This window comes from Necator americanus, chromosome II (assembly GCF_031761385.1).
Source record: "Necator americanus strain Aroian chromosome II, whole genome shotgun sequence".
NCBI lineage: Eukaryota > Metazoa > Nematoda > Chromadorea > Rhabditida > Ancylostomatidae > Necator > Necator americanus.
The window spans coordinates 22,319,397-22,337,081 of record NC_087372.1 but is presented as its reverse complement, the minus strand read 5'-3'; the positions used below and the strand labels follow the sequence as shown (position 1 = coordinate 22,337,081).

The 17,685-nt window shown below is 42.1% G+C and overlaps 1 protein-coding gene across 2 annotated transcripts; it reads right to left on the bottom strand.

The window, feature by feature from the left end:
• Positions 1–57: 57 nt before the first annotated feature.
• On the bottom strand, positions 58–10,170 carry RB195_019026 (uncharacterized protein; the record flags this gene model as incomplete). 2 transcript variants are annotated; one of them, XM_064186696.1, is made up of 16 exons in its annotated part: positions 58–143; positions 809–968; positions 1,216–1,305; positions 1,521–1,661; positions 1,738–1,875; positions 1,935–2,086; positions 2,164–2,242; positions 2,309–2,407; positions 6,063–6,120; positions 6,175–6,290; positions 6,347–6,477; positions 7,959–8,050; positions 8,140–8,231; positions 9,402–9,496; positions 9,900–10,009; positions 10,118–10,170. In XM_064186696.1, 16 exons carry the CDS (start codon positions 10,168–10,170, stop codon positions 58–60), a joined length of 1,692 nt encoding a protein of 563 aa, XP_064042577.1. The 2 variants fall into 2 exon arrangements, with proteins under 2 accessions (XP_064042577.1, XP_013303683.2); XM_013448229.2 differs by lacking the exon at positions 10,118–10,170 and having other exon boundaries at positions 9,900–10,005.
• Between the last annotated feature and the right edge of the window lie 7,515 nt (positions 10,171–17,685).

The window sequence follows — 17,685 nt, the reverse complement described above, 5'->3', positions numbered from 1 at the left end:
GCGTTCATAAGAGTGCTAAAATAATTTCAGGAAAAAGTGCAACACAGGCACTCTCTATCAATCAGTAGCTGGTTTCAAGAACGTTGTCATAGCGTTAGATTCACACGCATCGTCCATCAATCCTTCGCTCTCGTCGACCAGCTCTAAAAAATGGTTACGTACCAAAATGAATTTTCACAGTGCATATGCATGTAGAAAATGAATATAGAAGTGCTATTCAACTGAATTACACTCAGCTACTATTTTTTTCTTTTTCGGAAGTATGTAAACAACTACAATCGACGGTTGCAATCAGAAGTTTTACTAACAGAAAAAGCATACATAGTTTGAAAGATGCAGCTTCTTTGAAAGTAATTAGTTGTGAGACGAACACATGCCCAACTGTTGAGAAATGAAAACTTTATTTTTAAAAATTAAAATCTGTCCCACTGAGGTTCTGATATGCATTAAGCGTAGTCAGAAGTTATCAAAATCTAGCAAAAATGTCGATGAATAGGCTCGGTTTCAATACCATCCTAGGCTTGATAATGCATTACCTACAGAGGTTTTCTGTATGCTAACCATAGCAATCATTGAGGAGAAAATCTTCATCTTCTGGTGAGCAACGTTGCAAAATCTTACTGCTGCGCTCTGTGCTCTGTCAAAAGCTTCCAAACATTTTATCGCAACTGAGGAAGTTGGCGCTTTGGCGCGAAATGATTAGGCGTGACGAAAGCAGGAGCTGCCGGTTGATTCATGAATATATCCGTAAATTTCTTTTACGTCAAAAACTTATATCCTAGGTCCGTATGCAAATCTAAACTATTACCGGAAGCTCCTTCATAGTTCTTGTGTGACGGGGCATACATAGCTAATAAAAGCAGCACGTAAATGTTCCACATTCCAAATGTACCAGTGAAAAATGCTGACGTGCCATGTGTTAACACACTCTCCTCGGGATCATCAGAATGAATTTGCGCTTCACCATACTGTAAATAAAATTTATGAAGAATTCCATAATATTTTATGAATTTTATGAAGAACTTCTATAATACTCAAACCAACAAAAATTGTTGGGCAACGTTCAAACACAAAAAAAAACTGAGGGGTCATTTATGCGAAGGTGCTTAAATGTTTTGTCCGCACATTGTTAATTATCGCTGACATTCTTTTCCACAGAGTGTACTTTTATAAGAACCTCAGAACAAAAACTAGACACTCGAAAAAAAAGTATACCTGTTTTATAATGTATGAGGAAACGGTCAGAGCGGCGCACAGCAAAGTTAGTAACATAAGAAATTTGAAACGATATATGACTGCTTCTACCTGGAATTCCGAATTCTTAGGTTTAGCAGCACAAATCAAGGACATACTTTGCTAACCACAAGTCAAACTTCAAAAAACATCAACTCTTGATGGTTAGTTTCGTAATACGATAAGCTGTCTATTTATAATGGAGAAACATTTTTCAACGTCTTGTACGAGATTGTTCGCAATTTGTATTTCAAAAATTCGCCAAAACTTCAATAAATTCTACCTACCTTGAGACGTCTGTTTTCACAATTTTTGTACAGTTGTGCTGACCGTTTACTTTTGATAGTGCACCACACCTTCCAGATCTTACCGAAAAGAAATACAACGTAAAGAATGGCACATAATGAGGCAGTATAGACAGAGGCTTTCTGCAATTTCAGTTAAGCAAGGTATGAGCAATGAGACATAATTTTGCAAACGTAATGTACTGAAGAGTTAACTCACAGCCACAAGTGAGCCAGTTTCACTGGACCAGATACTATAAAATGGATTATTCAGTTGAAATCCACGTTCGCACACATCGTAAATTAGCAGCAAAGATGAAGCTAGTATGATGAAGAAGAGGTTGAAGCGATATGAAGTCTACAATGAAGAGGATTATTCATGTCCGTATATTCCAAATGCTTCAAGAATTGACTCACAATGTTGTTCCTTGTAGTGTCGTCAATAAGATGTTCACCTGCGAATATAAGCCAGAAAGCGAACAGTACTCCGTAAAAAGCACCTTGTCGTATATCTCCGAGTAATAACATGAAGGGAACTCGTACAATCAACGAGATCCACTCCAATGGAACTGAGTAATATCAGAATAGTGGTGAAAAAAAAAACAGAAAAGGGGAAAAAACAGAAAAACACAAAGGTTAAACCTACAATCAAGAATAGCCATGCTTACACCCAGCGTCATTATTGCCTTCTCAAGAAGTAGCGGCTTCCGGACAAGCTTATCTACCTGTATGAAAGTAAATTTCTTTCGATTGAGTAAGTTGCTTGAATGAGCGAAAAAAACCGTACTTACTCTGCTCCAGTACCACCAAATTGCAACTACTATAGCAGGGAAAAGGAAAGTTTTTAACCATACCCACACCAAAGTAAATCCGCCATTTTGGTGAATTGTCTAAAAGCAAATATATCTTCAAATTACTGGAAGAAATGACTGTTGAAAAAGACCACCAAAAACCTCTCAAAATCTCAACAAAAAACCGTTTAAATTTCTGAGATTATTTCTGGTGCTGTTAGCACAAATGTGGAGTTATTTCGCACGTCATACTTCTGCTGTGACAACACAAATATTGGAGTTACTCTATCTATCAGAGCAGCACGACCACTGTCCACAGTCAATGAGAACGCAACCGAATTTGTTCACTAGCAACTTTTAACGGTGTTAAGGTCCGGTGACCTCACACTAGAGAACATATTTTAGTCGATAGTCAAATTTATGGAACAGTCAAGATTGTTAACAAACTTTATTACGGCTAACGTTTCGGCGTTTCGTCAGAGCCTGAAAAGTAAGAACATTTGCAATATATTCCCTCAAATGTCTCATCCAGAACAAGTCATCATCCCCTAAGATATTACACCCGGAAACAAAACCAAAAGAGCCCAAATCGTTGTGCCTACCTCAGTAGCCGCGTTGCCGTGATTTTAGCGGACGTCCGCGTGGTGCAATAGCTCCACTAATACTAATAGGGATGCGACCCGCATGACCCCCTAGATCAAAACCCGCAAAGGTCTTGATACAAAGCCAGCTCGTTGGTCACGGCTAAGCACTCCTCCTTTCTATTCCTTTTTGGACCTTTTGCATTTATCCAAAACATTTCTAGAGTTCTGCGAGCTACAATTTCGGGTTTGTACGATAGGATCGGTGCAGCTATGCAGAAAGAAACATTTTCATGACATCGTCTGCGGTGAGCTCCGAGGGGAGTTGCTGCATTCGATTGTTTCATCCCATTTAGATGTTCTTTAATGCGAACACAAAGGAATCGTCCTGTTTCGCCGATGTATTGGTCCCCACATGTTTTGCACGAAATGTAGCGCGTAGGCTAGATCTTGGTGCGCAGCGAGATTATGCTACAGTGGCTGTCTCGAATAAGATAAATTTCTGCCTGCCCTTGATAACCGACGATTTGAGTAAAGTCATGCGGGCCAGTCTGGTGAAATGCAGTCTCGAGGACCAAGTGAGAAATGTGGAAATACCTCCAACAAATCTAAAGAAGCAATTAGTTCGAAATAGAATGTACGATCGCTTTTGTCTTACTCCAGACTGTGTAATATGTCCATTCGAGAAGGAAGGCGACTGCATGGTCTCTGGTGTAGTCTAACTTCGTGCAAAACATGTGGGGACCAATACATCGGCGAAACAGGACGACTCCTTTGTGTTCGTATTAAAGAACATCTAAATGGGAACAAACAATCGAATGCAGTAACTCCCCTCGCAGCTCACCGCAGACGATGTCATGAAAATGTTTCTTTCTGCATAGCTGCCACGATCCTATCGTACGAACCCCAAATTATAGCTTGCAGAACTTTAGAAGCGTTTTGGATAAATGCAAAAGGTCCAAAAATGAATAGAAAGGAAGAGTGCTTAGCCGTGACCAACGAGCTGGCTCTGTATCAAGACCTTTGCGGGTTTGATCTACGGGGTCATATGCGGGTCGCATCCTAATTAGTATCAGCTGAGCCAATGCACCACGCGGACGTCCGCTAAAATCACGGCAACGCGGCTACTGAGGTAGGCACAACGATTTGGGCTCTTTTGGTTTTGTTTCCGGGTGTAATATCTATCGATGATGACTTGTTCTGGATGAGGCATTTGAGAGAATATATTGCAAATGTTTTTACTTTCCAGGCTCTTACGAAGGTGACAACGCCGAAACGTTAGCCGTAAAGTTTGTTAACAATCTTGGCTGTTGCTTACATTTGACTATCGACAAGTTGCAATCTCTATGTCAAGATTCAAAAAAGGTCGAACTTTCGCACTTATTTTAGTGCTCTTGCAAGACTAAAATAAGTTCCCTCAAAATAATTCTTTCAGAAAGCTTCATTTGAGCTGTTTTGGGGTTTTTTTTTACATCTGACAACGTTTTGCCCCATCTTCATAATTAACGCTAAAAGAACTGCACTAATCTAACATACAAGAACAAATTTCATGCAATTGGCGCATCACTGCCTTCATCTGTATTCAGTGCACCCGTGCAGGAACAACTGCTTGCTGAGATGCATTTGCTCGAGATAGAAACGCTGCAATACTGCGTCATTCTCGACGGTGTCTCTGAAGACAATGAATCCTCCAGGTTCAACTCGATTTAAAAAATTCGAAATTTAAAAAATGCATTCTTTGAGAAAAAAATCATGTTCTGCAGATCGTTGTTTCGTGTCCTCGTTAATTAGTCTACTATGAAATGACGACTTACAATATTGTTTTGTTAAAGCCGTCATCGATCAACTATCGTGAAACAATTCAGTTGAACTCATTAGCTGATCTTGATCCATTCTACTCTTCGTGTTTTCGTTACCGTTCGTGTTCATTCCTATCTTGAATGTTTATATAGGTAAGACATCATCAGCACGTTCGCGGAAGGCGTACAACTTCATGATAAATTAGTCGTGTTTCTTGCTCCCATTCAACAACGCATCTCTGACTAAGGATCCATAGCTTTCGTATCAGTGGGCTTATTTGTGTCTACCATTTTCATCAGACACATATCGTCGAAACGTCGACATGCAGTACGGTTGCGACTGTGCTCGAAGTGGCGCGATGAATGTAGACGTTGGAAACGAGGTGGAACTATTGCAAACTAAAGCGAGGAACACTGTTAGCAAAACTCCTCGCAGCCGCTTACGCAACTCCATCTTTCTCCATATCGTTTTGATCCTACGATATACTTTAACGTCTTTCCTCTTTTGTTGATCCGAATCGACCCCATGGGCAGAAATATTCCGAATCAGCAGGGCCGACACATATGATTTCCACTTTTTCGAAGTGATCAAGCATCTGGCCGATCGCCAGAAGCTTCTCCATATGAAGGACAAGTTTTTTTTTTCTGCTGCTCTCTGCACTGTTTGGTACATTTCTTGTGATGGAGTATTCCTTCTGGTTTCTAGAACTTTTCTTTCTTCGCCGGTCTTTGTTTAATCGTTCCCTTTCGTGTCAACAGCAGACGGATTACACAGACGATTTGTTAGACCGAAACAAGGTTAATTAAACCAACTACAACAACACCATATGTAATTACGCTTCGTTTTCCATGCAAGTTGCAAGCATCGTTTCAACGCGCAAGAGTAAAGAGCGACAGAGCACAATATTATACTCTTATACATTTTAACCACAACAATGACTTTCGGTACATCATTTTGTTCTCCTAGATATCTAGTTCAGTTTTTTCAAAGTAACCTAAAACATCTTGTCGTACTTAGCTATTGAAAATCATGTTGAAGAACAAATGTCAGACAAGAATAAAAGGATAAGGATAAAGTGTCTGGGGGTAACCAATCCGTTTGGGGTGTGTCACCACGTTCACTTCAATTCAGAATCGCTCGATGTTTCCGAACGTGTAACTGGCTTACACAATGACTTGAGGGGACTAGCCGAAGTGTCAAGTTGATGTTTTTATCCTCCCAGATAAGTTAGGTATTGATTTATCCGATTTATCGACCCCGTAGGGATGAAAGGCTTGCTGAGCAGTAGGGCGGATTCAAACCTCCGATCGATTGTGTAGACAGCGGAACCACAAGAATAGGAAACAATTTTAATTTCTAGAATAGATACCTACCACCACACGAAGATTTGCTATCTTCCCAATCTGGCAGTTAGGGTTTCTCGGGTTGAGCCTGGAAGAACTATCACTAGAAACATTTTCATTTTACAGAAGTGATGACAACTACCTGCAAGCTGTTTGATTAATTGGAATACGAATGTTGAGCAAATAGAATGGGTAGCTATTGGAACCCATCTCGAAAAGATCCAACACTCCACATTCATACATGTTACCATTAGATGTCTGTTGATGAGCTAGCTTTTTTCAAGCGATCATAGATAGGAGGATATTTCGGTTACCTTCTCAGGTGAAATGCTGCATTCAAGTTTCCGAGTTATATTCGTTGCAACTAACTCATGCCAACCGTCTGCACTGTCTGAATTATCGCGGTACCCCAACCGCACTTCCAGTTCTAGCAACGCTCCATCTACTGAACGAAAAATCCGTCAAACATCGAAAATGAGCAGACAATAAATTATTGTTGCACAGAAAATTGTTAGAAAACGGTAGAGAGCGTAGTAATTCATAACGAATTGGCACGAAACAAAGTGAGAACGCTTAGTAGTCGGAGGCTTCAAACACAGAGTTTCACACATAGTTTTGAATTTGAACCTGCGCATGATAATAAGGCTCCCCATTCATTCATCGGATACGTAAGGTAAGCTTCGAATTTGGATTACAAGTCCACATGACAGGCTTGCAAACGAAGGATAAGATACGACCAAAACCGTGGGGTGAAGCGAGGCAACAACGGGCTGCGGACCTTCGGTACGCCTGCTCGAATCAGTAGTCATGCTTGATCAGATCAGCATCTGCGTGGTGAAATGTAGCAAATTAAAGAAAATTACATTGTCCCTCAGAGTCACAGTTATAACGAAATGCAATGAACAAAAACTGATCCGCATCCATATCATCTCTAAGTGACTCCGGGACTTGACTACAAATCTGAGTCTGACCCACAACAGAACCATGATGAGAAGGCCAGCAATTGAGTGGAGACATCTGAAGGAGAATCGATGTTACCTTGCGGATCTACCTGCCGCAAGTCACGAGAGCGGAAGATCTTTGGCAGCTTGAGGTAACAGTTTTGAACCAGCCCATAGCAAAGAACGAAGCTTCAACGACGGAGAGATGAGAAATGTATGAAAAACGAAAGGAAACGAAAAAGCGTGACTATGGGTGAATGAAGCAGATGTGAAAAACAATTACTTAGTCACTCGTAGGCCGAATGAAGTTCATCGAAGTTTCATGATGTGAACGACGGGAAAGCCAAGTTCACTGAAACTTAAAGAGGATGCCGAAACGATTATGCAACAAGTTGGATAGCTTTCAACAGGAAAATTCCTCCATTAGAGAATCTCCTCGTCTTGTTCAGGCGATAACCACGAAGCAGCTGTAGAACATATGGGACAAGTAAAAGCAACGAAACTGACAGCAAAATTCAAATAAAATGAAATAAATGCCACAATCTAAATGCAATAATAGCGGCTAACCCGCAATTCCTGATCCAAGCCATAGCGATACTAAAACACCGTTTAGACGATCGAACTGGAAGAAGGGTATTTGTAGGTCCATTAGATTGTAGTCTCACAGCAAAAAGTTTTCCGATTCCATCATCGAATAGAGAACCTGCGATAATGTCCGACTGCACTAACTACAACGGCTTCAAATTTCTTAGATACATATTTCTACTCAGGCTGAACAATCATGCAATCTATCATTTCTGCAAGTTTTTGCATATTCCAACGAAGCTTATCGTGTATTGGACTACTGATTCTCCTCTTTTCTGGCCTATAAGAATTAGTGTAATTTCAAACGAAGATTGAGGCAAAAGCAAGCAGCTATTAATCCCATCTGAATGATCTAAGTAAAGGCGAAAAATTGTAGAAGATCGATAGAAATGTATCATACCATACTTGAAAACATCGCTATACTCCACTTCAACTTGCAGAAGTCCAAGCAAAAATTGAAACCATGGAGAGTACTCGAGCTGGACGCGATCTCTTGAAAATTCACAGTTAATGTTGAAGAAAAGTTCGAATTATCTAGATCAAAGAAGCAAGCTACAATGTAATAATCATTATATATGTACCTTACGTGTGGCATTTGCGCAACGAAGACAATTTCACGCAAATCGAAAGAAGACGGCGTGAACGAAGAGAGATCTTCTATGATGTTGCACTGCTAAACAAGACACTAACTGTTAAAGCCATTCCAATCCCATCGCCAGGATCTGAACCTACTAACTTCTGAAAGTACCTTAGCTTAGCTGTTCAGTTCCATTGTTTTTCATTCTAGGGTAAGTTTTCAAGCAAGAGCAAAGTATAGTAGTGTCAAAACAGCATGGCACACGGTGCAGTTGTGTACACGGCTGCGCTCGAAGCGGCGGGGTGGAGATAGCGGTTGAAATCGATGCGGGACTATCGCGAACTATAGCGAAGAATGGTATCAGTAAGGGCCCCCCAGATTCTAACCGCTACGCTCCGCTTCATCGCACTGCTTCGACTGCAACCGCTTACTGTATCGTGTTTCATGCCGCTTCGACCCTATTGCATATACGTACATCCTCATATATTTGCCATGGATGCCCACAATTAAGATTGAAATTTTGCAAATATCTTACAAAGCAAAGTTGCACTGTTCACAATCATAATTATAGTTTCTTGTCATACCTTACTTCTACTATGAACTGAGAGAAGTTTAATTTCTGGTACTTTTCTCAATCCTAGAACATTAAAAAAGAACAACATCTATAGTCGGGTCAAAACGAACTGCAGCTTGGTGCAGCTGCATTCGATGCGGCGCGGGCGAGCTGGCGGTTCGGATCGAGGCGATACCATCGCTCGCTTGCCTCGGACTGCAACGATAAGTAGTGCTGGCGAGAGTCCCCTCGATCCTAACCGCTACGCCCCACCGCACCCACCTATGCAACTGGACCGTGCTTCGTTTCGTCTTAAGCCGACGATACCATAGCTTGGATGATCAGTGAAACCCAGAGCGAACGAGTTATTCACATGTCAACAACTCTTTCCTTTCGGGTCAAGTCGAGGTCGTAGCAATCAATAAGGCGCCTAGTTATGTCAGTGTTCATTCGCTTCCAAAGAGAAAGTCAGCTAGCGAATCCAAAAGTGAAAAGCTGAGCGATCATGCTGTCATACTGTAAAATGTGTGACTACTTTAAAGAACCCGGTTAACGGAGTTGCTCGTGTTGAAATGATTTGATATAAATTCAGAGTGATCGTTCCTCATTATTATCATTATTTCCCTAGCGGTCGACACACCAGAAATCAAAAGTTGTTGAATCGATGTTTTTCGCGTAAAATGTGGAATTAGTTGCACTGAGGAGCAGCGCACCTTTGGTCGAATATGAAACCACTTGTCGGTCTTGCCACTGGATGAGTCGCGGCACTTGATCATCTCGTATTCCATTGTAGACGATGGAACAGGAGCTGAATTCAGCGGTACAAATTAAAATTACGACATTTTATAATACTCGATATCGCGTCAGAGTGATAAATACCAACGAAGGGGCAGGGAAGCTTCTTATCTGATCCAAACTCTCGCTTTTCATAGCTAACGCAGATGACTTTAATACACTCAATTCCAGAGAAGGGTTAGTTAATTTCCTCCACTTTTCGCAATGATATTGTGGGAGCACCTACAACACATACACACACACACACACACACATGCATGTCACCGCTTTTAACTTGTAACAATACTTGGGGAACGAGGTGGCGGAAAACGCCGGTAGTCTGTCAGCTAGAGTCACTCAACGAAAATTACTGTAATCTATCTGAAATGATAACAGAAGGATTAAAGAATAAATAAATACGTGCGTATATCACTTACCGTACCACGCTCCTACCAAGAAAAATACTATCTCAGCTAATAGCAGCGCCAGAAGTATGTACGAGAGCTTTCGATTGCTTAAATTTTCAACGACAGTTCCAGCCATTTCACTGAAAAGAGGCAACTCCAAAATAAAAGAACGAAGCTGAGCAAAACGAGGAAAAGTAGGCATTGTGGGGCATGGACGCGACAGACGGCTATCAATTACGGGCAATAACCTATGCAAATAGGTGACTCGGAGATAGATTTTCCACAAGGGGATGCTACACATAGAACGAGTATCCACTGAAGAGAATGTGCGCAGAAAGTCTCTGACGAGGCGGCTCCATTCAGAAGGAAAAGGAATAGATATGAAGAGAAGTGGGAGTTTGAGGGTTGGTGGAGGAAAGGGCGAGCAGGCGGGTAATAAAACAGTCGAGGCCACGCCAAACGAAAGCGTCTTGCATATCGATTGAGCACAAACAACACTTCTTTGATACTATTAATCATTGGAAATGAGCCTGCACAGCACCGCAAATCACCTTTGGGTACCAAATTACAAGTAGGCACTGCAGCGCCAGACATGTAGACACATATGAATCACTTACCTTCAATTGTTTATTAAACAATCGCAGAGGAAATTTATGATCAGTTTCTCGAGACAATGCAGCTCACTGGGAAGAAATTGATCATAATCCATTCCAGCTGGAGTGAGTAGTTGCTAAGATGCGAACGCATTCGAACTGGCAGAAAACGGCTCCGTCAAGATCAACTGAATGAAATTACAAGTACACACCAAGACTTTTGACTCGGTTATAGCTGCTGTCAGTTTCAAAGCTCTCCACATCCAAGATTTACCGGATCCAAAAGAAAGACGTTCGCCGTTTCGCTTTTGGAACTTCGATAGTACACGCATATTTGACACCTTGAGATCGAAACAATCGACCCGCGATCTCATTACTAGGATTTTTCGTGAGGCACTATGCGCAGACAGAACCACGTCTTCAGACTCTCAGCAGACTGCACTTTCTCCATGACTTTGATGACTATCGGCCAACAGTATCACACTTTCCGTACTACTAACCAGTTCCGTAGGACGCCGAAAGAAAGCGACGACGCAGCTCGCAGCTCACTGGTGAACTCAGCTGGCACCATTGATGGTATCGAACAATTAAAGAAAAAATTAAAGCTTTCGCATGTTAGAGGAAGCGCTATTGCTAGGTTGCACAATTTTATAGTTTGTTTTCATAGTTAGATTCCTCAGGTATTGCGCTTTTCGAGATTTTCAAAGATTCTAGTCGACAAGAAGAGTGTGAGAAACAAGGACTTCTTTTCTCAGAAAACCTTTGAAATGGAAAAATTCTAAGTAGGCTAAAGCCTTCAAATGATGGCAAAGCAAAGTCGGATATGCTACTAAATTTTAAAAAATAATAAGTGCAGTAGCGCACACCTCCGATGTTACATAGTTTGGGACCAAGTCGATAATCGTGTCTTCCACCAGCTACATGCTTTACAGAAGCGAATTATTCTGTGAATTCTTGCCTGCAACTCTTAAGAAGCGGTTGAAAATAGTCTTAGTTCCTACGAAGAAAGAAAGAAGCAGCCACACCTCTACACTTCGGTCCCCTCAACAGCCCCGGAGTTTCACCTGAATAGGCTGCTGAAGCTGCTAAAGAGACCTCATTGACTTTCGACTGCTCGCTTGTCCAGGTGGTGTGTATGCATGGATGCGGCGTTCAAACGTACCTCATAACAACTAAGGCTGTTTCCTAACAAGTTTTATAGTACGGCTGCGGGTAACTGAGAATGACCACGGTCATACCCGTGATCTAGACCTCATATGCTCGTAATCTACCGTTACGCATAATATATACGAGAGATCCAAAAATCGAAAATCTCATGACACCTAGCCTTCAAACTACAGATTGATATTTTTTTCGTAAGGTAACAAGTTTTGTAATATGTAGTTTTCTAGTTAGCCACCGTGCCTGGAAGTTATGTCAGGTCAGCTGTAAACGTTCGTAACTCCGCTTTATACACTTTTAAGATACTGAATAGATTAGCTGAAGCGATACTATACTAGGGTCAAAACGATATAGGGCACGTACGCAGTTGTGTACGCGGCTTCTTTCGAGGCGCTTCGGTGGAGCGTAGCGGCCAGGAGCGTAGTGAGACCCTGCATGGCACCGCCCATCGCTGCAGTTGGCGACGGTCCCGCCTTGGTTACAACTGCTGCCTCCACCGCGCCGTTTTGAACGCGTGCCCAAATGCAGCGCAAGTAAACTCGTGATTCATGTCGTTTTGACGCGACTATACATTTGTTCTAGCAGAAAATTGTAGCGGAGAGGTAACAGGCAGGGGCACTACTTATGGGCGGTCGTTTCTTTTGTTCGACTCATGACTCAAAGAAAGTTTTCATCACTACGAGCTCGACAAACGTCGTGTGTGTGTTTGGTGTGTGACGAAAATATTCCATACTGATGCCTGCACCGGTGAAGTGCCGAACTATCGCCATGCACCTGATAGGCGAGCACTCTATCTCTTCACCATTGTCCACAGTTATGCAGACATAACTGTTGGCTTTGATAAGGCAAATTAGTTTCTCCCATATATTAGTGAGGGTAAATAAACATTTATGTGAATGTATACTTCCAAATTTGCAAACTACCATGCTGTATAATAACGGACGTATTTTGTCAATGTGTGCGACTGTGTATGTGTATGTCTCAGTCGAGAAATCCCAAAAAGAGAGGGAGACGGATACCATGGCATCGGTTTGGTGTGCTAGAGCCCCAACACGGTAAAATTGGGTGACACTGGTTCTACGGCGTCGAATTCGTGCCCAGATAGATAATTCTGTAAAGTGGGGTGGGACGGGCCCCACGGGGTCGGAATGGTGCGCCGGTGCCAGAAAGCTATAGAGCGGGGAGAGACATGTTCCACTGCCTCGGAGTGTGCGAGATCCACAACGCGGTAGAATGGGTTTCTGTGGTTTCTTCGCATATCTATTTCCCAGCAAGTTTTCCCGATGCTCCTAACATTCTTTCTTCAAAAAAAAGGAAACACACGTGCGAACGGCTGCTTAAATGCAATACATAGTAGGAAACAGTTTACGCGATCTGACGCAGAACGTTATTTTTATCACTATGATTAATGATATTCACGTCTTCATGTTAGCACATCATTCTTTTCTAATAGCTGAGAACGAAGGAAACTCATACTTCGAATTATGTTTCCAAATGGTGGAGGTTTGAAAGAAACATAGATGTAAAATAAAGATTGATTGTTCTCCAAATATAGAACTGAGCGTTTAGGGAAAATCTTTCAAGTATGCTTAAATTTTCGGGAAAAAAAAACTGGGGAAAGCGTTGATAGAAAAAAGCAATTCTAATTTTTAAGAAATGCCGCTACCGTTATTTCTTATTGATCGATGAAGGTGAGCGAAGCGAACAGCAAAAAAAAGCCTGAAGTGCTTTAGCAGGATGTTCAGGCTGGTATAGAATAAAGGCAATGGTTTGAGATGTCGTTAGCCATTCTCGTTTCTGCTCATCACAAACGCCGCATACGCTTTCGTATTTCGTACAACTACGACTCGAAATTACAGCTGAAAATACTGGCGCATCAAAATTACCAGCGCAAGCGCTTCACACAGTGTACTGTATTCTTTAGCATTACTCACGAAGCAATTTAGCTGGTGGAATATCTTTCGACCGTAGATAAAGTGGTTAAGAAATTAAGGTATCTAATGCTTTCAGCATCGAGGTTCCAGGGAACCAGACAACTTAGAGGACCGTCAGTTTCTTGCTTCACTAAAATGAGCATCACTTCTCATTCTCACTTATTCATTTTATCTCTTCGTTAATTATAACTAGGTGTTTCCCGTTTTAGATTTCTGCAACTTCTAATATTTTCTCATTTTCTCAGTGGGGAATTAAGCCTCAGTATCAGTAGTAAAAAGTATTTGCACAGTGAAATGTATATGTTGGTCCTACTCCCCACGACAATGTCATGAGTTTTGTTAACGAATGATTCTCCTTTGTGTATCGTATCGCTGAGAGAAAGTTCTCCCTTCTTTTTAGATGACACCCCGAATACGATTCAAAGCAGTTTCTATTTCTCTTCACGCCGGTACAAGGTGTGCATTGTTTGCCAACGGTATCTACTTCTGCTTCGTACATTCCTCGGTGACCCCTTGGCAGTCGTAATCTTGAAGTAATTTGTGATACCTGGATTTGCAGAGCTGCAAGTTTCTTGGTCACCAGCACATGATTACCATTAGGGTCGCTGTTTTTGAGTGGAAGCGACGTTCTGGCACTGTTGTCGTCGAATCCGATTGTTCTCTAGTACTCTTGGAAGTATCTAAAGGTAGTTCCATCTCTGTTAGATTCAATTAGTTTAATGGCCATTTCTTCTAACTCATATTATCTTTGGATGTTTCACGTTCACATACTGAGGACATTGAGTGAGTGAGTATAGTATGGCGGCTGGCGCGCTCCAATCGAATTCGTTTTAGAAAGTAGCGCGCCGGAACGCTGCCGGAAGCCACATCTTCCGGGTCGTTTTTTACGGCAATTAGGAAGAAATGGACGGATTCACCACCTTCTCCTTAATCTACGATCTCTATCTACGTATATGAATGCTCCACCTGAAATCCACCTCAGATTCGTGGGGTGATGCCTTTAACATCGATGTGGCCACGGCCGCACATAGTTGAATCAAACACCGCCTTGACAACATATAGCCCAAAAGGTGACTGCAAAACGGTGGTTTTTGAGACAAACAGATCGTAGTATCTATCAGGACCAACCAAGATATAAGGTACTTGTCATTCTCCCCTGACGTCTAAGTTTGCAACGTATGTTTCTCTAGTTTGCAAAAATTGTCCATTTGAGTGAGCTTGACGGATGGGAAGTCACCAGTAATCATCGGTTTTCTTTGCATAGTAACGTTAACTCCTTCACCGTAAGCAGTACCGATTTTGAGTATAGTACAATATGACTTTCGAACTTTTCGATATAGCTGTTTTTGAGCTCCAGTGTCGAAAAAGAAGAAAACTTTCTCAAAAGCTTTAGAAACATTCTTTCCACATAACCCCTTCGCATTCATAACCGCCAGTCGTTCGCTTCTTCTGTAGCTTGAAATGTCAGCGATCCTATTTTCAATATTTTGATTTAATATGAGCGGTTGATTCAGGCCCGCGTGTTTTTGAAACCGCTTTTTTCATTTTTCATCCATCGGGGTGTTTCAGCTTGTGTTCTACCAGTAAGAGTGTGACTGATCTTCCAGGATCCCAAACGAAGCGATGTGCGGTGCATTTGAGTGCAATTTTCGCAATTTTACCTCCTGCAGCTGTTGTTGGTGTGCGTTGTTTGGAAGCACTTTCACCAGGTTCACTATTTCTCGGCGCTTCCGTCGGTTAGTCACTGTCAGATATAAAGAAATTTGGTGATTCGATCTTTCATAAGAGATGCATTCCTGTATTTGATTTCGACGCCTACCGATTACACCGAGATGATTTTGATTCGTGTGTGTGGATCCGGTGCGCAGTTTTGCGTAAGCTTTTGCTGTTATCCGTTTTTCCAAGGAACCAGACGACTGATCGAGTTCACAGTATCTGTTTACTAGTTCTCACCAGGATATCTTTGGCAATTGCATACGGAAACTTCTAGGGATTGTCTTAGTTCACGTTGCATCGCAAGTGTTGCGGATATCGTATTCGGTTGAAACCATTTGATTTACTAGCATTTTCATGGAGTCGAAGCACTGCTTACTCCACTCTCCTGGATGCTGATTTTACTGCCAGGAGCTTCTGGACAGTTTTTGAGTCGTTTGTTTGGTTGCTGTCTAATCATTGTGCGATCCTTTCGTTCCAGTATTAGTTGTATCCAGTATTAGTTGCTGGGCACCGCCGTTTTTCTGCGTCTCTTCTAAGGCATTCCTTAAAGGCATCACCCCACGAATCTGAGGTGGTGCAGATTTCAGGTGGAGTATTCGTACACGGGATGGGAGACTATGGAGAGGGGGTGATTCCGTCCATTTCTTCCTAATTGCCGTAAAAAACGGCCCGGAAGATAGAGCCCGGCTTCATTCGTTTTGGCGCACCATTTTGTACAAGAGGTTCGATTGGAGCGCGCCAGTCTTGTGCGGCGCCGCATCTTCCGGGCCGTTTTCTGCGGCAATTAGGAAGAAATGGACGGAATCACTCCCCTCTCCGTAGTCTTCCATCCTGTATACGAATACTCCACCTGAAATCTGCACCACCTCAGATTCGTGGGGTGATGCCTTTAAAGCATCACTCCACGAATCTGAGGTGGTGACGGAAAGGCTTGAGAGTGGATTGTAGATTGCGGGATCTGGAGTGATTCCGCTAATCTCTCCGTAATCGTTGTGAAAGACGGCGCCGGAACCGCTTCAGTCACCGCGAGGTTACACGTTAGAGAGCTCCTCTATGTGCACGTTCCTGTCCCCTTAGCAACGATTCATTGTATTCAATTAAACAGGAGAGATCATTGATCGCTTTCTCTACGGATTTCCTCACCACATCACGCATGATTTTGTCGATATATGATAACTCATCATTTGCATGCACCAGAGACTCGAAAATTGCCCAAATTTTGAAACTTCTTTTGGTTTGCGTAGAATTTTGACAAAGTCATTTTTGGGAACTTTATGGTTCGACTCCTTCTATATGACAACAGCTTCCTGTATGTTGCGTCGTTATTTGAGGAGTTAGATCCTCCTGCTTCATTAATTTGTGGGCTTTTTTCTTTGAGATGTATGCCCAAGAGGAATCCACTTTCGGGAATTTGATTTTTTTTTGTCTGCCATCTGCGATTCGATGGTGAAAGCAAAATGTGGCATCTTTCATTATTTTAGCGTAGTGAGGCTCTTCCTCCAATTCCTCAACAGTCATTTCTTTTTGCTCGATTTTTTATTTTGCACTCGTGTAAAATTCTTCTATTTTGTCAATTTTGTCAGCAAGAACCTCTACCGATGATCTGATCTGGCGGGCATGATGAGAGTAGGACTGTTGTTTGAACATTCTTGGTAATGTTCTTCATCACCTTCAGGGTAATCAATTTTTTGTGCGTAAACTCCATACTGTTTGAGAAGCTTGGTCGAGCTGAGGGAGCAGACTTGTAGCATAGCTTTTTGTGGGAAAAGAGAGATATTTCGATTGTTCTGTCCATTTCAGTGAAAACAGGTAAGCTGCTACTGAGCTCAAAATGCGAGGCAAATGTTCGTTGCGATTTAGGGCTAGCTGAGTCCCTTGGTCAGGTAAATCCAACCTGAAATTCAGCTAAAGTGCAGCCAATGCGCGAAAAAGTATGGTGGTTCAGGTACGCGGCGGGGCCTCCAATAAAATGTGGGCGTATAGTTGGCTCTTAGACTGAAAACTGTTCAGTGGTAGGATTCTATTCACAAGGTATTGTTACCGACGCATTGTCGGTGTGAACACAATGAGAAGACGGGAGTGATAGCCCCGGTCAAACACACAGTGTCAAGCGTTTAACACGGAAAGTTCTGCCGTCATGCTAGAACAGGAAAGAATGACCTGTTTCAGTATTGTTACTACTGAAAGTGACGTTCTTCCTCTCTTTCAGAACGTTAGTGCACCGCTGTTTCGTATGATTCCCAAGTGGGGTATCTGGTTCACAACGCGCTCTCTGTATTTTTGCATAGTTATCAAAAGAGGCAATTGTAAATAGCGCGACATCATGTTCGAAAATGACGTTGGAACTATCGCTACGCCAAAAGATATTTCGTCCACGATAGAGTTAATGTAGCACCAAGCTCGAGCTGCAAC